The sequence below is a fragment of the Bufo bufo genome, chromosome 2 (genome assembly GCF_905171765.1).
Source record: "Bufo bufo chromosome 2, aBufBuf1.1, whole genome shotgun sequence".
Classification (NCBI taxonomy): Eukaryota; Metazoa; Chordata; class Amphibia; order Anura; family Bufonidae; genus Bufo; species Bufo bufo.
This window is the reverse complement of record NC_053390.1, coordinates 423,119,630-423,138,300: the sequence shown is the minus strand read 5'-3', so window position 1 is coordinate 423,138,300 and position 18,671 is coordinate 423,119,630. Positions and strand designations below refer to the sequence as shown.

The window sequence follows — 18,671 nt, the reverse complement described above, 5'->3', positions numbered from 1 at the left end:
GGGTACCCTTGTTTTGAATAAAGCCATTCTGATCCGGATGGATAATAGAGGAAATAACCTTAGAAAGCCTTGTGGCGAGAACCCTCGCAAGAAGCTTTACATCTGCATTAAGCAGTGAGATTGGTCTATAAGATTCTATATCTAGTGGATCCTTTTTTTGGAATTAATGTTATCACGGCTTCCATCATTGAGTCTGGCAGCTTCCCATCCTCCACTGATTCAGAAAAGACCTCCAGCAATCTGGGGAGAATACAGTCCCCGTATTTACTATAAAATTCATATGGAAGTCCGTCTGAACCAGGGGTGGAGTTGGCTGAGCATAGTTTAATAGCTCCCTCCAGTTCCTGAATTGAGACCTCTAGTTCAAGTGCTTTCCTTTGCGCTTCAGTAATAGTTAAGAAGGCAATCCCATCAAGATAGGAATCCATCTTATCATCTGTGATCTTAGATTCAGCTTTATACAAGTCCAGGAAATAGTCCACAAAGGCCTTTTCTATCGGACCCTGTCCACTAACCATCCTACCATTACTCAGTCGAACCTTATCTATGTATTTTTTAGACTGTTGACTTGAGATCACTCTGGACAAGAGTTTACCAGGTCGCCCTGACTCCGTAAAGTATTTTTGTCCTTTAAAAAAAAGGGATTGCTGGGCCTTATCCAGTAAAAAATTAGAGTATACTTGTGTGGCTCTTTGCATACTTTCCCTATTCTCCTCCGTCTTATTCATATAGAAGGATTGTCGCCAGTGATGCAAGTTCTTCTAAATTTTTCTGTTTTTTCCCATACTCCTTTCTGAGGTTCGCAATATTACTAACCATCATTCCCCTCATATATGCCTTAAGGGTATCCCATACCACTTGAATTTTTGCTGAACCATAGTTGTTATCCCAAAAACTGACAACCTCATTCTGAACCATTTCATGTGTCTTTATCACTGATAGCCAGTAAGGATTTAATCTAAAGGGGGTTTTTTGTGTATATCTTTCCTGGGTTAAACAGAGTTCGAGGACCAACGGTGAATGGTCCGATATTGACCTTGTTTCATATTTCATTTGTTTTACCAATTTCACATGTTTACTACTTATCAGTGCAAGATCTATTCTAGACATAGATTTACCTGCTTTACTAAAGCATGAAAAAGCCCTTTTCCCCTGTCCTAAATATCCCCAAACATCTTCAAAACCAGCCTCTAAACAAAACCGTGCCAGGGGAGACCCCTGAACCGGACTGTCTCCCTTGACACTTGTAGAGACCCTATCACGTAGAGGATCAATGACACAGTTGAAGTCGCCAACAATCATTGTTGGGCACTCTGGCCATTTATCGATAAATAATAACAAGGAATTAAGAACCAAAAAGGAAAATGGCGGTGGAATGTAGACAAAAGCCAAAATACATGTCTTCCCCCTTAATCTGCAGTATAAGAAGATAAATCTCCCCAGATGGTCAATAGAGGATGCCTCACAAGCGAAATCAATCAGTCTATGTACCAAGACAGTAACACCTCTGGAGTGGCTGGAAAAAGTAGAATGATATGAATGGGAAGCCCATCCCCTGCCGACCATCCTGGAGGTCTCTTCAGTGAGATGGGTTTCTAACAAACATACTATTGCTGGTAAATGTAGCTGAATTAAGTCAAAGACCGCTTGTTTTTTTCCTCTGTCCCCCAGACCGCGTATATTCCAGGTAATAATTCTAGTCGACATTATCAAAAGCGGTTAGGTGGGACAAAAGGAAAAAAAAATATATATATATATATAATTTTTAGGCGCACCACAGCCCAACCCCACCCCTAACCCCCACCCCCCCGTACAGGTAATTGATGTATTATCATTGACTACACAGTGAGAGCAGGTACCACAAGTGGGGTGATATCCCTTTATTATAACACACTCAGGATGGAAGTTAATAAATCCAACCCACTGAAATTGTATGAGAAATGGAAGGCGGATATTGAGGATCTGACAGAGGAAAAGTGGGAAGAAATTCTCACTGACTTACCGACGTTGTCATTGAGCGAGTCATATAGGATTTCCCAGTTATAGCTTCTGCATAGGGTTTATAGAACACCTGCGCTACTATTCAAAATGGGCTATAGGAGAGACGATGTATGCCCGCGCTGTAATGTCACGAGTGCAAACTTGATCCATCTTATGTGGAACTGTCCACGCTTGAGGAGGTAGTGGGACTTCTAAAGCTTACTTGGCTTCGTGAAGGTGCCAAGAATCATGCTGAAAAAGAAGGTGGCTGTTATGAGAATATTGTATCAGGCAAGGAAGTGCGTAGCATTTCATTGGATTGATGAGGTTGCTCCTACAGTTCAGGAAGTAGTGGGTAGGGTACACACACTGGTTAAGGGTCCATTCACACGTCCGTTCTTTCTTTCCTGATCAGTTCCGTTTTTTGTTGAACAGATCTGGACCCATTAATTTTCAATGGGTCCTGGAAAAAATCAGACATTGAGCTGTCCGTTTTTTTTTTCCAGGACCCATTGAAAATGAATGGGTCCAGATCTGTTCAGCAAAAAACGGAACAGATCAGGAAAGAAAAAACGGACGTGTGAATGGACCCTTAGTTGGAGGAATATGTCTACTTAAAGAGGAACTCGAGGAAAAAATTTTAAGCGATTTGGTCCTCATGGATTTCGCATTACAATCTGTCTTAGAGTGCAAGAATGGTGTGTTAGGGGTGGGTGGTAAATGTTTATGAATATGTCAGAAAATGGGATTGCAGATGATGAATGGATGCTTGTGCCGAGACATTATCTGGATATATTCTGAGCTACGGAAGCCCTCGAGTCATTTACCATGTATCGGAAGAAAGGACTGTGATGTCTTCAAGCGGACTTACCAACAACTGATATGGACTGTACTCAGTGTCTTCTAAATGGTCGTGCTTTGGGGAGGGGGGAGGGGCTGGGGTGGGGTTGGGTGGGTTGTTGATGTACCTGTATAAAAAAAAAAAAATTTGAAAAAATTATCTGATTCAAAAAAAAAAAAAGATATGTTCCGTTCACCCGCTTCAAGTCTCGCTCACTGCAGAAGTCCAGTAGTCTCATACTGTTTGCTGACATCACATGACCGTTGGCCCCAAACTCTCTCCTCCTTAGCCCTTATTCACAGTCAGTGTTTGGTCAGTGATTTCCATTAGTGATTGTGAGTAGGAATGAGCAAATCGACCTCGGATGAAACATCCAAAGTCGTTTCGCATAAAACTTTGTTTCAATAATGTACGGAGCGAGCTCTCCTTACAGTATTAGAATGTATTGGCTCCGATGAGACTAAGTTATTACTTTGCAAGGTCTCGCAAGACTTCACATAATAACTTCAGAAATTGGAGCATTGGAGGGGAGCATTTACATAATGACACACTTATGATGTTAGAATTTAAGCAATTACCATTGAATGCTGCATTGGGTACAAGTGATAGAAAAACCGAAGTAATAGAGATTTCTCTGGTGACTTAGGCTGGGTTCACACCTGAGCGTATTCGATAAGCGCATTTTACAGGCGTTTTTGAGGCGTATTTTGGGGCATTTTTGTATTTTGGAAACGCGCGTAGTACGCGCGTTTTGTGTGATTGAACACAGAGGCATCCAATGAATCTATGGGCGGGAACGCGCGACAATACGCCCCAAAGAAGCTCCTGTACTTCTTGGGGCGTAGGGTGTTTTACAGCGCGTTCGTATGCGCTGTAAAACGCTCAGGTGAGAACCATGCCCATAGGGAAACATTGGTTTTTGCCTGAGCGTTTTACAGCACGTAGGAACGCGCTGTAAAACGCTCAGGTGTGAACCTAGCCTTAAGGAGCAGAGTAACAAGTTTCCCTCCCTTGTAGTTAGAAGACCTTTTACCTCCAATGTTATTTGTTCAGTGTCTTTATAGTGGGCCAAACTTTTTTTTTTTTTTATTATCTTTGAAAGCTCCAAATACCCCTAGTGGTGGTGGCTGTAGAAAGACAACATTTTACAACTTTTAGTGCAGGGGATTTAGAGCTCTGTATCTGTATCTAAATGAATCAGCACAAAATGCTGGACTTCTTTAAAAAATATGATGATGATGTCTATGATGCTGTTTGACAGCATGTCTGAATTGTCGGATACAGAACTTCATGTATGGGATAAGAAGTAGCCTCAGATGCTTGTTGCCCACTAAGCCAGTCTATATGTCGCTTTTTCGAAGAGGTTTACTGGTCAAACAGCAGTATGATGAGGCGTGATCATTGGGGTTCCTCTCCTTTTCAATGGCAGATGGGGAAACAGACGGAAAATATGGATACATGATTGGGAAAACCATGTTCAAGAAGTTGAATCGAGGAATGTGAGCTGCTGATGACCTCCCACTTAGCAGCTGTCATTCTTTAAGAATAATTGGTTCTTCTAGTTGTTGGACTCCCACACTTCTTCTAGATGGAAAGGGTGGGGGCTGGGTGTAGGAGTCAAAATCATGGATTTCCCATACTAGTTCTCTTGGACTTTCGCTATAGTATATCCAGACACCTAAGCTTGTATTGTTTGTCAGGAATATTTAGAGTTGATAGCAGATAAATTACAAAAAAAAAACTCCAACATGATCACATTGATCACTTGTTCAATAACAGGTCTTATCTAGTGCTTAGAATTTCTGATAAACAGTGTTGTGGTCCCTGAAAGCTGAGCTCCAGGACTAAGGCTTCAGCATGTCATCTTGTCCATAAGGCTTCTGTATGTACATAAGTACAGAGAGCTCTGCAACTTGTCTAGTAACTGCATTGGATATTCCATCATTGCAGGATAGGTGGGGTCTATCTGTGGGGATCACCACGTACAGCAAAAGGACAATGACCTACAAAGATCATACAGGTCTAAAAGATAGTATAGAGCATCTGTCACCAAGAATCAACCCTATTAAACTAGGCATAATGCATGCTAGCACGGATTCTGATGAGTAAAAAGATGTCTCAGTTGGCTCTGTTCTTGAGAATCACTTTTTAGTGATGTGTAAATTAGGTCTTCAGTGCATTGTGGTTTGGGTACAAGCCTCTCGGAGCAGCAAAGCTCCCCATGATTGGCAGGGCCAGGCATCTTACTTGCTACTGTAATCATATGATGTAGTCTACACCTGTGGTTCTGAAACTTTTCATGCCAGGTACCGCTTAATGACAAGACGTTTGAACAGATTACCTCCAAGGTAGCAAACAGTGATAAATGTTGACAGAAATAAGACTCATAGGCTCGTTCTAAGCCTCTGTCAGCAGTTCCTTCAGATTTGACAGAATAACACAGCACGCAGCTCTAATCTTCCTGTTAAAATGATGGACACCACATTAGGACCCTTGGTGGATGACTATTACTTTTTCAATTTTGCGCTACCAAACATACAGAAAAATACAGCACTGCATACCTCCAGTGATGTCTGATGTAAATGTTCCCTTTCCTCATTTTCTCCATTCAGACCAGACCATGATGACTTCTTTCAGCCATGTCTTCCAGATATCTTGGGTTCCTAATTTTCTATCATCTTTCCACCTTCTCAACCTCCTATCTTGTCATCCTCAATACTGTACCTGCTGTGCTCTCCAATACTATACGTCAGAAACAGAACCCCCCCCCCCCCAAATACTAGTAACATACAGGTAGTGCCTCCTTTAATAATAATTTCTACACAGTGCCTTAAATAACTGAGCCCAGCAAATACTGCCCCTGACAATAATAGTGTCGTAAACACAGTGTCCCCCAAAAATAACTGTGCTAAGCTGATACTGTGTCAGGGTGGCCCCCACAGAAATAGTGCCACCAATAATAATAATTCTCTCCCAGAGTGCCCTTAGTAGTAATGGTGCCCCCAATAGTAGTAATATCTACTATTGTGTCCCAGAAGTAATAATGACCCCATAGTGCCCATGGTATTAATAATGTTCCCTCTAGTCCCCAGTAGTAATAATTCCCCTTATAGTGGCCCCACTAGTACTAGTAGAGCCCAACATAATGCAATTCCCTCAGTAGTAATAATGCCCCCATAGTGCCCCCCAGTAGTAATAAAGCTCACCATAGTGCCCTTCACTAGTTATAAAGGTCACCATAATACACCGATAGTATGCCCAAAAAGTAAAATTGTCTGTCCATAGACCCCAGTAGTAATAAAGCTCCTATAGTATGTTCTAGTAGAAAAAGGGTCACCTGAAAAACCTATCCATGACTGTATACACGCTCCTGTCCCTGTCTCTATTGCTCATGCTCCAAATCCAAGGATCAGGACTTGAACAGTAGAAACTTGCCTAGTCTACTGAATTCCCGTTCATTGTGCGCCCACAACAGTACACTTGTTGACCAAAAAATAAAGCACCAAGAAGGAGTTATTGGAATAAAGTGAAACTTTCTATGTATGAATGTAATGATGATATAAGTAAGTGATTGTAATATTAGAGCAGATGGATATGTTTATTGGAGAAAACCTGTACAATTGAAGGCTCTAGTACCCTGTTGGGCCACCTCTAGCCTGGATGCAACATGAGATGCAGTTGGGAGGAGGGGCACAGATTCTGTATGGTATCCTGCGGCACTTTTGTCCACAGATGTTCTAGCTCAGCCCACATGTAGGTTGCCGAAGCTGGCATCCCAGCTGGTCCCATAAATGCAGGCTAAGGAAGTGTTGCAAACTGGGAAACCCTTTCTGTGTGTGTGGGCGACCATTTTCCTGCTGAAAAACAGAACCTGGATTTGTCACTAGGTTTCTCGTTCACAACACCACTGCAAATGAAGGCAGTGGTGTATGGCTGTAAGTGGCAAAACTCATAAGGGTTTCCTTCTGCCAAGTGCCTGTCTATGCAGAGACAGGGGTGTGTAATGAAGGGGCCACCTGTGCCTGGATGGTGGCCAACAAAAATGATATCCACTGACAAGCAGCTCAAACCATCCTCTCTAATGCTGGTCTGTCTCGACCGTCTGGAGCCTGCTTTCTGTGTGTCAGTGTCCTCACATAACCACTGCTCCCAACACCTCCTAACAGCTAGGTCAGAATGGCCTAGAAGGTAAATAATTTGTCAAAATGACCATCTGCTTCTCTCAGTTCAATGATGCTCCCCGTCTCAAGGTTTGTCAACTGGGCAGAATGTCTGAGGGCATCATAGAGGCATGTCTAGCAGACAACTCTCTCACCAAGAGGTACACTACCCCAAATAAGCCTCTGAGAGCCTTTTTATAGGGCTGCAGGGAATCACTTTTCTGTCGTCTTGTGGCATGATCCACACTTATGATCATTTACATATCTGCCTGAGACATGAGTTTTGCAGAAATCCAACATTTCTATCTGGCTACGATATTTTATCGGCGCATATGCAGTATTTAATTTGTTCAATGCAGCCCACTCCTGCTGCGCATGTACCGACACATTGTCTTGGATGTACAGTGGATGGGGAGGTAGTGGGCTCGGTAAGTTTGTACTGTGCATGCCCCAGTTCTTTGATTTAGAGCATGTAACATTGAATAGGAGGTATGGGAGCACTCGTACAGTCATGGATGGGTTGGCCAGGTAGAATATAGATCTGAGTAGAGAACACCAAACTGCACCAAAATTGAAAGTTAGGATAACATATAGTTATTTATATCACTTTCATTGTATACGTAAACTGAAAAACGCTGTTATGCGTTCAAATTATATTTTAATTACTGATCCTATATTATGTTATATGCTTCAAATTAATTACACTCTTCCAGCGCATTGTATTTGTAAGGTTCACGTTACAATGTAAATCTTTTGTTTCTCTCTAGGTCGACCAATGGTGATATCAAGTGGAATGCAGTCAATGGATACCATGCGTCGTGTTTACGAGCTTGTAAAACCAATTAATCCAAACTTCTGTTTTCTCCAGTGTACAAGTGCATATCCCCTTCTTCCAGAAGATGTCAATCTACGTGTAATAACGGTAAGCTTCAATGTCTGTAGATCTCAGCTGGATCTGCCAAAGTTATGCAGAGGCAAGGCGTCTCCATAACTTCGGCGCATCCAGCGCCAGTTCTAAATTGAAGACCGCTTCTGAGGCTGTCCACGCCACACCCACAATTTTAGACCTGGCGTGAGCGGGGCGAAGTCGCAGATATCGGCGCAACTAACCATTGCGCTGCCATCTGCGCCTGAAATACACCTAATATAGGCATATTTCAGTATAATAAATGACCCCCTATATGCGGAGTAATTTGTTTACTGGAGGGACTAGGTTTTAGACCAAGAGCGCACCTTGTTTAGTTTATTGATTGGGAAGGGCATGAGAGTACATCAGCTTTGGGTTTGTAAGCTCTAGAAGAAATGGCATTTTTTTTCTTATCTCTTCTGGTAGTTTTCCTTTAAAGTTTTTGTTAAATATAATAATATTATTATTATTATTATTATTATTATAATATATACATATTTTTTTTTTTTTTTTTTTTTTCTTTTAATTTTCAATGTCAGTATCTCTATTAAAAAAAAATAGCAAAAAATGAAAATCCGAGCAGCACAATCAATCTCACAGTAAACAGAGTGCCAGAGTATAGAAAAGGAAAAAATGCTGCAGCCCATCCAGGTGGTGAAAAAGAGTTGTCCTTTATTCACCCATATAGCGACGTTTCAGTCCTCTTACTGGGACTGTTCTCAAGCTTGAGAAAGTCGCTATATGGGTGAATAAAGAACACATTTTGTCCCCACCTGGATGTGCTGCGGCCTTTTTTTCTTTTCTATTTAAAAAAAAAAATATATAGAAATGTTACACTCTGATCCTAATCAGTTTTTTTTTCTTGTAGGAATTTAAGTCTGCCTTTCCAGACATCCCAATCGGTTACTCTGGCCATGAAACTGGCATTGCTATTACGGTTGCAGCCATAGCAATGGGCGCCAAAGTAGTTGAGCGCCATGTAACCATGGACAAGACTTGGAAAGGAACTGACCACAATGCTTCCCTTGAAATGAGTGAACTAGCTGAGCTAGTGAAGTCTATAAGGCTAGTAGAGAAGGCAATGGGCTTTCCAGTAAAACGTCTCCTGCCTTGTGAAATGGCTTGCCACAATAAGGTAACATCTAGACCTATAATGTTTTTTTTTTTTTTTTTTTCCTTTTGACAACCATCCTTAGAGTGCCAAATCATGTATAACCATCTCATTATTAATTCTTTTCCACTAATAGTAGACAGTCAACACTGACTGCACCATCATTTGGGGGTGCCAGCTGTATTATACAGCTCTAGCAGCCAGGATGAGAAAACTGATCCCAGTTATTTAACCCCTTGGGTGCATCTAAATGGTTAGGAAGGGGACTTCCTTTTCACCTCATAGCTCCCCCCTTCACCCTGCAAAGCAATCACGGGGTTGTGAATTGACATGACAGCCATGGGCCTAACAACCTGATACTGATGACTTATCCTCAGAGTTGGTCATCATTGACAGGTTGGTGGGGGTCCAACACCCTGCACCATCACTGATCAGGGCAGCTACTGGCAACGGTAACTATACAGTGGAACGAAGGCTCTGTCCACTGTGTAGTTTCTGGCATGGGCATGCTGCAGCTCAGTTCCCATTCACTTGAAGTACCCACTACAGTACCTTTGCAAAGCCACTACACATCTGAATGGAGCTTTCTGCTTCTGGCCCTGTCTACTGTATATTTTATGGCACTGGTGGCTGCCCGAAACAGCTGATCTTCGGAGGTGCCGATTGGCGGACCACTACTAACCTGATATTAAAGACCTGTCCTCAGTATCAAAGTCCCGAAAAATCCCTTTAACAGTTTTTTATCAATTTGCACTTGCTAACAGTTATTGTTTCTCTGTAATGCCGCATTTTCCTGCACTCCATTGTGCATATCACAAAACAATATTTGGTATCACTGTAATCATAATAAGCTGTACAATATAGTGGCGAACGCATTATGGATGATGATTGGTAAATGGGACTTTTTTTTTCCCCCCTTCATTTAATAATATACTATATATTTAGTGTTATGCCCATGAAGAAAATAGCTTTTTAAGCACAGAAAATTCAGCCCAACAGAGTGTAAGGTTAACTCTTCTGCCTGCCATACAGAAGGTCTATGGTTCAAATCCTGATGAAGACTTGTTAAATTTCTTTATTAAAAGTCTATGTACTGGAAGAAGGTCCCTCCCCAATCGATATCCAACATAACTTAATTAGTATTCACTGCACTGAAGTGAATACTAATGAGGCTGCCAGGCCTTGCTTGGATCTGTCATGTTCAAGATCTAGGTGTTTTTTTAATATATTTTTTTTATTTAACCAATGGGTGTTTACTTCAATCCTAAACTGCATTTTTCAGCTGGTGTTTTTTGTTGCTGATCTGCGGTAAAAACAAACAAACATGCAGACGCGTACAGAGTTTTTTTTTTTTACGCCTCCCATTCATTTAAATGGGAGAATCGGCTCTGCTTTTTGTCCAAGATAGGGCGTGTTGCTACTTTTTTTCCATGTGGAAGAAAACAAAACTGTAGCTTCTCATTGAAATGAATGAGAGGCTGTTTTGAGGTGTTTTTGGAGCTGATTTTAAGACTGAAACACGCCAAAAACAGCACCAAAAAACAAGTGTGAACTGGCCCTTATATTGCAAACCACCCTCTGTTCCAGCACCATGGCTCCCTAACACTATATACTGTATGTAGCTGCACGTTGCTCCATTGGCAAAGACGCATACAAACATTGGAAACGTGAACTACACTAAATTGCATTATTGCTATACTTACTATATATGAAAATTTGAAGCTCTTTGTAAAAAAATTTGGTCCAAATTGTGTTGGGCCCATCTACTAATGACAAGATGGCTTCTGCAGATGCAAATCTAACACTATCAGAATTGCCTCTCCTGGGCTTAAGCCTACAAAATTCAGGGCAGTGTAGGATCCAGCTATACAGAGGTGGATTGGCCATAGACCTTACAGGGAAATTACCCGGTGGGCCGAAGCCCATGGGGCAACTTGGGCCCTACTGAAGGTCGGCCAGTGGAAGTCTTTTGTGCTACTGGCAGTATTTTGGGATGGACAGTGGTGTTTGGCTCTGTTGGGGTGGTATAATGTGCCACAATATGGTATTGTTGGCCCTGCCTTCCATCAATTTGGATCCAACTACAAAACGGGGCCACTTTTAGTATTTTTTCTTCCAGGGCCATTTTAAGTTCCCAGTCCGCCCCTGCAGCTATAGTATACTCTATTTAAAAGCCTTGGGCACAGGATAACCTCATTATTAGAATCTGCCTGCTAGTCCCCAGCAATTGTCGTGTTGTTATGGTGGTATGCCACACCTGGTTATTCATATCCTCAGCAGGGCCAATGCTGGGGAATTGTGGCATAACTTGACAGTCATTCAGGAGAGTGGGCAGCCATTTAATTCATGGACAGGCCAGGTTTACCAACATGATTCTTAATTCTAGCATATAGAAGGAAGTCCTGGGCAGGGCCGTATCTTAGAGTTTGCCTTTATTAGACAATCGCTTTAATGCTACAGCAGAAAACTACATATTAGTATATTGTGTGCTTTCAAGCTATAGGGTAACAGAACTGGGAGAAGTCCCTGTTTTAGTGTGGTGATGGCCCCATGTGCAAAGCAAGATCTAGCAGGGGAAAAAATAGCTTCTCTAACATCTTAGAACCTCATAGACCTTGGGATTAATTAGAACTTTGGCTGACCTAGTACCGCCATGTTTCAGAGTCTAGAGAATTGGAATTGGTTGTTCAGTAGCTAGTAATACATGTAAGTTATGAAATTGTGTGGCATGTCTTAAAATGTTCTGCATTTAAATGTAAGCCCAAAATGGATAGGGTTGAGTGTTTGACTGACTAACTTGTACGAAGTCAGTGACTAACTAAAAGGGTGAGACTGCTTGTCATTTCCTCTCCTGCCTGTAATTAGTTTTCTGGGACCTTCGTCATCGGAAAAATCACAGTAAATAATATTTTGTCAGATTTATTTTATTAGATAGTTTTGGGTTTCTCCTAATTCTCCCTTAGAACCCATTTCTTCACCACCATGTATGGTTTTTTTTTTTTTTTTTCTTCCTGAATAAATAGAATAAAATGGCAGTAATAGTTTAATGCTTGTTTTTGACCCAAGGAATCAAGTTTTACTCCATGTTTTTTTTTTTTTTTTTCTTCAAGATTTTACCTCTGTTTAATAAAACTGGATATTTCTTATAGAACTTCAACAACAACAAAACTTTTTTTTTTTTTTTACCTTTTTCAACCCTTGTATTACTCACAAAGGCCATGGACATGGTAACAAGCACCTTAATATTATCTAGACATTATTGCAAAATGTGCTTGCAAATAAATATCTAAACCATGCGCATTAGGTTAGTTGATAGATCCTACCAATTTCAATGGAATATCGTAACAGATCAAATTTGTCGATGGACATCTACTTGCCCCTGATGTGTCCACTCAAAGAAAACTAGGTTCACACTTGCGTTAGGAGCGGATCCGTCTGGTGTCTGTACAGACGGATCCGCTCCTATAATGCAAACTCTTGTATCCGTTCAGAACGGATCAGTCTGCATAACTGTTTTTTTCAGATCTGATTTTTCACTTCGTGAAAACTCCTCCGATCCGACAGTATGGTGATGGGGACGCTTCAAGTTAGAATATACTAAAAGAACTGTGTACATGACTGCTGCCTGGCAGCCCCCCCCCTCTACCTCCCTCCCTCCCCTGTATTTAACTCATTGGAGGCCAGTGCGGCCGGCCCCCCCCCTGTTTTTAACTCATCGGTGGCCAGTGGGACTCCGATCGGTAACCATGGCAACCAGGACGCTACTGCATTCCTGGCTGCCATGGTTACTTATCAATTTTAGAAGCATTATACTTACCTGCGATGTCTGTGACCTGCCGGGCGCACTGGCCACCAATGAGTTAAAAACGGGGGGGGAAGGGGGGGGCCGCACTGGCCACCAATGAGTTAAATATAGGGGTGGGAGGGGGGGCTGGCCGCACTGGCCACCAATGAGTTAAATACAGGGGAGGGGGGGGGGGTCTGCCCTCTGCTGCCTGGCAGCACCTGCCAGGCAGCAGGGGGCAGTCATGTACACAGTTCTTTTAGTATATTCTAACTTGAAGCGTCCCCATCACCATGGGAACGCCTCTGTTAGAATATACTGTCGGCTCTGAGTTTCACGATCTAACTCAAATCCGATGGTATATTCTAACATAGAGGCAGGCGTTCCCATGGTGATGGGGACGCTTCAAGTTAAAATATACCATCGGATTGGAGAAAACTCTGATCTGATGGTATATTAATAGGGACTCCTGACTTTACATTGAAAGTCAATGGGGGACGGATCCGTTTGCAATTGCACCATATTGTGTCAACGTCAAACGGATCCGTCCCCGTTGACTTGCATTGTAAGTCTGGACGGATCCGTTTGGCTCCGCACGGCCAGGCGGACACGAAAACGCTGCAAGATGCGTTCGGGTGTCCGCCTGCTGAGCGGAACGGAGGCCAAACGGTGCCAAACTGATGCATTCTGAGCGGATCCGCATCCACTCAGAATGCATTGGGGCTGTACGGATCCGTTCAGGGTCGCTTGTGAGAGCCTTCAAACGGAACTCACAAGCGGAACCCCGAATGCAAATGTGAAAGTAGCCTTAGATTTTAACCACACTGATCACTAGAACTGTGTGGTAACTCACATTGTGTTTATATCCTACATCCGGGCTATCTCCTATGAAATGTATCCTCAGGGGCCCATTCGACCGACAGATGCCAGTTATCTGAACTTCTACTTTTTTTTACCTAGAGGCATTTCACTGAAGCATCCTCTCAACATATGCATCTGATGAAAGGCTCAAACATGATGTGAATAGATTCCTATCTCCTATTTACATACCTGTACAGTCTCGGTGCTGCCACCACCAGCGTACTGTACATACACCACTGTGCACTTAAATTAGTAGTATTGATCAGAATTAATTCAGCTGTCAGATGTGTTGCTGAGCTCTAAGCTGGCCATACACAAGATAACTGTCTCTTCAGATCCTCCTATAGATATGGAGGGAGAAAGCTGCTGCCAGAGATGTCTAATCTCCTTGAGAAAAAAAAAAAGGATCAGACAGTTAAAATCCAGCATGCCCAATCCTTATTTTCTCTGACATTAGCCATCAGGAGGCCCCCAAACAAATTACCGTATTTTTCGCTTTATAAGACGCACCTGATGATAAGACGCACCTAGGTTTTTGAGGAGGAAAATAAGATAAAAAATACTTTGAACCAAAAGGTGTGCTTTTGGTGGGTTTGAACTAATTGTGGTCTGTTGATGACATTATTATGGGGGATCTATTGATAACGCACTGTTATGGAGGGGATCTGTGGGTGACACTGTTATGGAGGGCATCTGTGGATGACGCACTGTTATGGGGCATCTGTGGATGACGCATATATAGCAATGTGTGTCATCCACAGATTTCCCCTTCCCCCATAACAGTGTCCCTATGTAAATAGTGACCCCCAATGCACAGGGCCCCACGCACAGCAGTCTTCATATGTAAAGTGTAGTCATTTAATCCTTAACCAGTGGGTTAGCTATGTTAAAGTAGCGCAATCCTCTGTAGTAGTACTATCAAACTGCCGTAGCAGGCCATCCGGCAGCGTAACGTCACTTACTCCCATCACGCGCCTACTCCGCCTGCTTCATTAATAAAATGGGAGGAGCAGGCGCGTGACTGAGTGAGTGACGTTATGCTGCCGACTGGCCTGCTACAGTAGTTTGACAGTGAATACTACTACAGAAAATTGCTCTACTTTAACAAAGCTAACCCACTGGTTAAGGATTAAATGACTACACTTTACATATTAAGACTGCTGTGCGCGGGGTCCGGTGTAATAGAGTACAGTGACTGCACCGGGCCCCGCCGCGATCGCAACATCAGTTGCTGGCCTCCAGCCCCTCCTCCCTCCCCGCTGATACATCACAGTCCGCGCTGTGCAGCATAGCGGCCGGCGATGTATCAGTGTCCTTGCACTATTCGCTTTATAAGACACTTTTGGGGGGGGGGGGGGTGCGTCGGTAGATGCTTGGCTGAACCCACAGAAATTGTCAGGTTCAGCTGACTTAGATCTAATGCATATGGCCAGCTTTAGTATTTAGTCTTTTTCTCTGTGTTCAAACCTGAACAGTATTGCAAAGATACATCTAGATATAATATAAGTGGTATTTTGTCTGGCAGAATGCTGATACTCATGCTGGAAACGCAGGGAACCCCATTATAGTGAATCTGATCCATCAGGCACTGGTGATGTCCACCATATCCTGGATATGACGGTTCCTGTATTCTGTTCCTATGCTGAAACAGAATACCGTAATTTACACGGCAGTGTGAACAGAGCCTTAGCAAGCATTTCAAACGGTGAAGAGGCTGACTATAATATCCTTCAGAGTGGGATCATTGACCGGATGTCTGGTACAATATCTTTTCCAATGGTCACTACTATAACCAGCATATCTCCATTTTGGACAGCCTTCATAAACATTTACTCAGATGTTTAAACTTTATTAGCGGCTCATCTTTTAAAACTTTTTGTTCAGGTGCTCATACACATTTAGGTTTAATTTCGCCATAACAGGCATTTTAACTGGACCGGATGATCATCTAAGGTGTATAGGCAAGTGTATAGGCTAAAGGCTCATGGGCCCTGGTGCAAGAGTTCAGCTTGGGGGCCCCCCTTCCCTCAGTGCTTTTGTGGCCAGGGAAGCACATAGCCTTTGTGCTGCCTGAGCAAAAATTTAAATAGCACCCCCCCACCCCATGCCAAATTCTTGACCTAAACCCTTCCCTCCAGCGAGAGGTGTAACTTGACTAGCATGCATTTTCTATAATACCAGTGTCTTATGTGGAACAAGGATCTTTGGGCCCCCTCAGGCTCCTTGGCCCGGTAGCGACTGCTACCTCTGCACTTCCTACAGCTACGCCTCTGTGTATAGGGACCTGCCAAGGTGCCCACTCCTTTTCTTCGTGAGAGAAATGTTGCTATCAGAGTATACTGGCAGTGGCTTAAAGGGACACTGACAGGCCCTATAAACATATTTAGTTATTCCTATGCAGCCATAGATCTATTAAAGTGTATTCCAACGATATAAGAGTACCCCCTGTCCGCATTGTAAACCATGTAAAAACATAATTATATTCATCTGTCAATCACATTTCTTTATGCCCAAGGGGCGTTTTTTCTCATACCTTTGTGCCCAGCCGCGCCCCAACTGTCGATTCCTACCGCCACCCAGCTCATTATTATTCACTGCGCTGGGCGGCTCTTACATTCCCCGATCCTGTCAGTTCCCGCGCATGCCCGATAGAGACTTGTGGGTATCGGCCTCAATCGGACCATCTGCGCATGCGCCGGCACCCTCCCAAGCCTGTAATTGAATGCGCCTGCATCCGATCTCTCCTCCAAGGCATTCGTATCCAGCGCTTCAGAGCGCTGATGTCATCAGAAATTCAGATAGTTAATGTGCCTGCGCCGGCCAAGAAACTCTTCTCTCCGCTGACAGGATCGGGGAATGTAAGAGCCGCCCAGCGCAGTGAATAATAATGAGCTGGGCGGTGGTAGGAATCGACAGTTGGGGCACGGCTGGGCACAAAGGTATGAGAAAAATGCCCCTTGGGCATAAAGAAATGTGATTGACAGATGAATATAAAATTGTTTTTACGTGGTTTACAATGCGGACAGCGTTACTCTTATATCATTGGAATACACTTTAATAGATCTATGACTGCATCGGAATAACTAAATATGTTTATAGGGCCTGTCCTTTTAAAGCGTACTTATGTATAGAAGGGACTGGGAGAGATAACTGTGTCAAAGGATATCTTGTGTTTGACTGTTATAGGCAGCCCATTTAAATGGGGAAACGAGTATTTGTACAATTGCTCATTCCTGATAATAGGCCCTATAATCTGCCTATGTAAATAGGCCCTTTGACACCTATAACAGCATTTATCATTAGGTAAACGGTAGGGATGAGCAAACCTGTTTTTTCAAATTTGGCGTACAAGGTTCGGGTTATCCAAGAATTCTGTTATGGATTCCACTACCACAGACCATAACAGAATTCTTAGAGAACCCGAACCTTGTACGCCAAACTTGAAAACACAAGTTCGCTCATCCCTAGTAAACAGTATTGGGTAAATCCATCAAGGTTAGGACAGTTAGTCCCATGATTGTCACACAAACTACAAATTTCCTATTGTTCTTGGAGAGCTTTAAAGATGTTTTCTGAGATTTTGATATTGATGACCTGCCCTCAGGATAGGTCGTCAATATCAGAAAAGCAGGGGGTCTGACTCCTTTGACTCCTGACTATCAGCTGTGTGAAGAGGCTGTGGTGCATCTGTGAGTGATGTGTCTTCTTCCTTGGTCACATCACATGGCCTAGGCGCAGCTCATTCCTGTTTAAGTGAATGGGGCTGAGCTGCAATACCATGCACAATGGTTATAGAGTTGTCACAATACCAGCATTTGGACTTTTCGATACTTTACTTGGTATCGAAACCTCACGATACTCTATATCAAATCGAAATTTTGAAGAAAAAATTAAAACACAAAAAATTATCCACACATTAATTGTATGTTGCCTGTTGATGGGGTCACTTACTATTAATATGAGGCACATGGAGGTCCACATTGATAGAAAAACTGACAACCTGGTATCAAGCCGGGCAATAAAAAATATATCGAAAAAGGCATTTGTTGAAGTAATAATAAAAAATGGCTGTATTTGATTTATTTTTTTACTTTAGCCTCAGAAAGGCTTTCCTACCCATGTGAATAATTTCTCCTTTTGTCTCTTCAGCTTGGTAAATCCGTAGTGGCAAAAACAAAAATCCCTGCAGGCACTGTGATAACACTGAACATGTTGACCGTGAAGGTGGCCGAGCCACATGGTTTCCCTCCCGAGGAGATCTATGACCTAGAAGGCAAGACGGTTAAGACAGACATCGAGGAGGACGAATCTGTCACAGAAGCAGCCATCGAGAATTACAACACAAGAACGAAGTGTTAAGAGTTTAAAGCCTGACCACTACCCAACAGTTTTTCACCTTTTACCTTACCAAGACATGTTCTTTGTAGAAGTTAATTGCACAGGGTTTTGGGTCCTTTTTTGTAACAAAACGATTCAGTGGCATGTCCGATCGAGTTGTTGTACTAGATTTGTCTAGTCTAAATGGGTGAAAATGGTGTTGCTTGTAAGGCTGTGACAAACGCATGGCAATCACTATGTTTTGTACGCAGATTTTGACATTTGCAAATCACAGCATTTTGTGAATGATTCTTATACTTTGATATATACATTGGAAAAAATAAATCGAATAAATAATTGGCAGTGGCTTTGCGCTTCCTATGAAATGATTTCACTACACTGTGCTGTAAGGCTAGCGGTAGCCTATCATCATCTCTCCTTCATGTAATGCTTGTATAGATTTGTTGCACATGGCGCATGAGTAGATAAATATCCCTCAATAGACCTGCATATTCATGCATATGAATTCATCTTAATTTATTTATTTAGTTTCCAGCATGTTTACTGAAATATTGGTTACTCATTTTGGGATATATTGTTTCCTGGCATGTTAACATTCAGTGCATCACCCTCTACAGCCACAGTGCTTGGTTTGTAATTCTCACTTTTCTTAAAAAGGAATCCATAATGCATGATTTATCATCCCATTC

General features: G+C 42.5%; 1 protein-coding gene across 1 annotated transcript in view; it reads left to right on the top strand.

Annotated features, from left to right (window-relative positions):
• NANS (N-acetylneuraminate synthase) overlaps window positions 1–18,328 on the top strand; it is a 56,336-nt gene extending 38,008 nt beyond the window's left edge. Inside the window, exons 4-6 of the mRNA XM_040417378.1 lie at window positions 7,749–7,903; window positions 8,757–9,023; window positions 17,794–18,328. Coding sequence (XP_040273312.1) covers window positions 7,749–7,903; window positions 8,757–9,023; window positions 17,794–18,003 — 632 coding nt within the window. The 3' untranslated portion in view covers window positions 18,004–18,328. The remainder of the gene's footprint in view (window positions 1–7,748; window positions 7,904–8,756; window positions 9,024–17,793) is intronic.
• The last annotated feature ends 343 nt before the right edge of the window (window positions 18,329–18,671 follow it).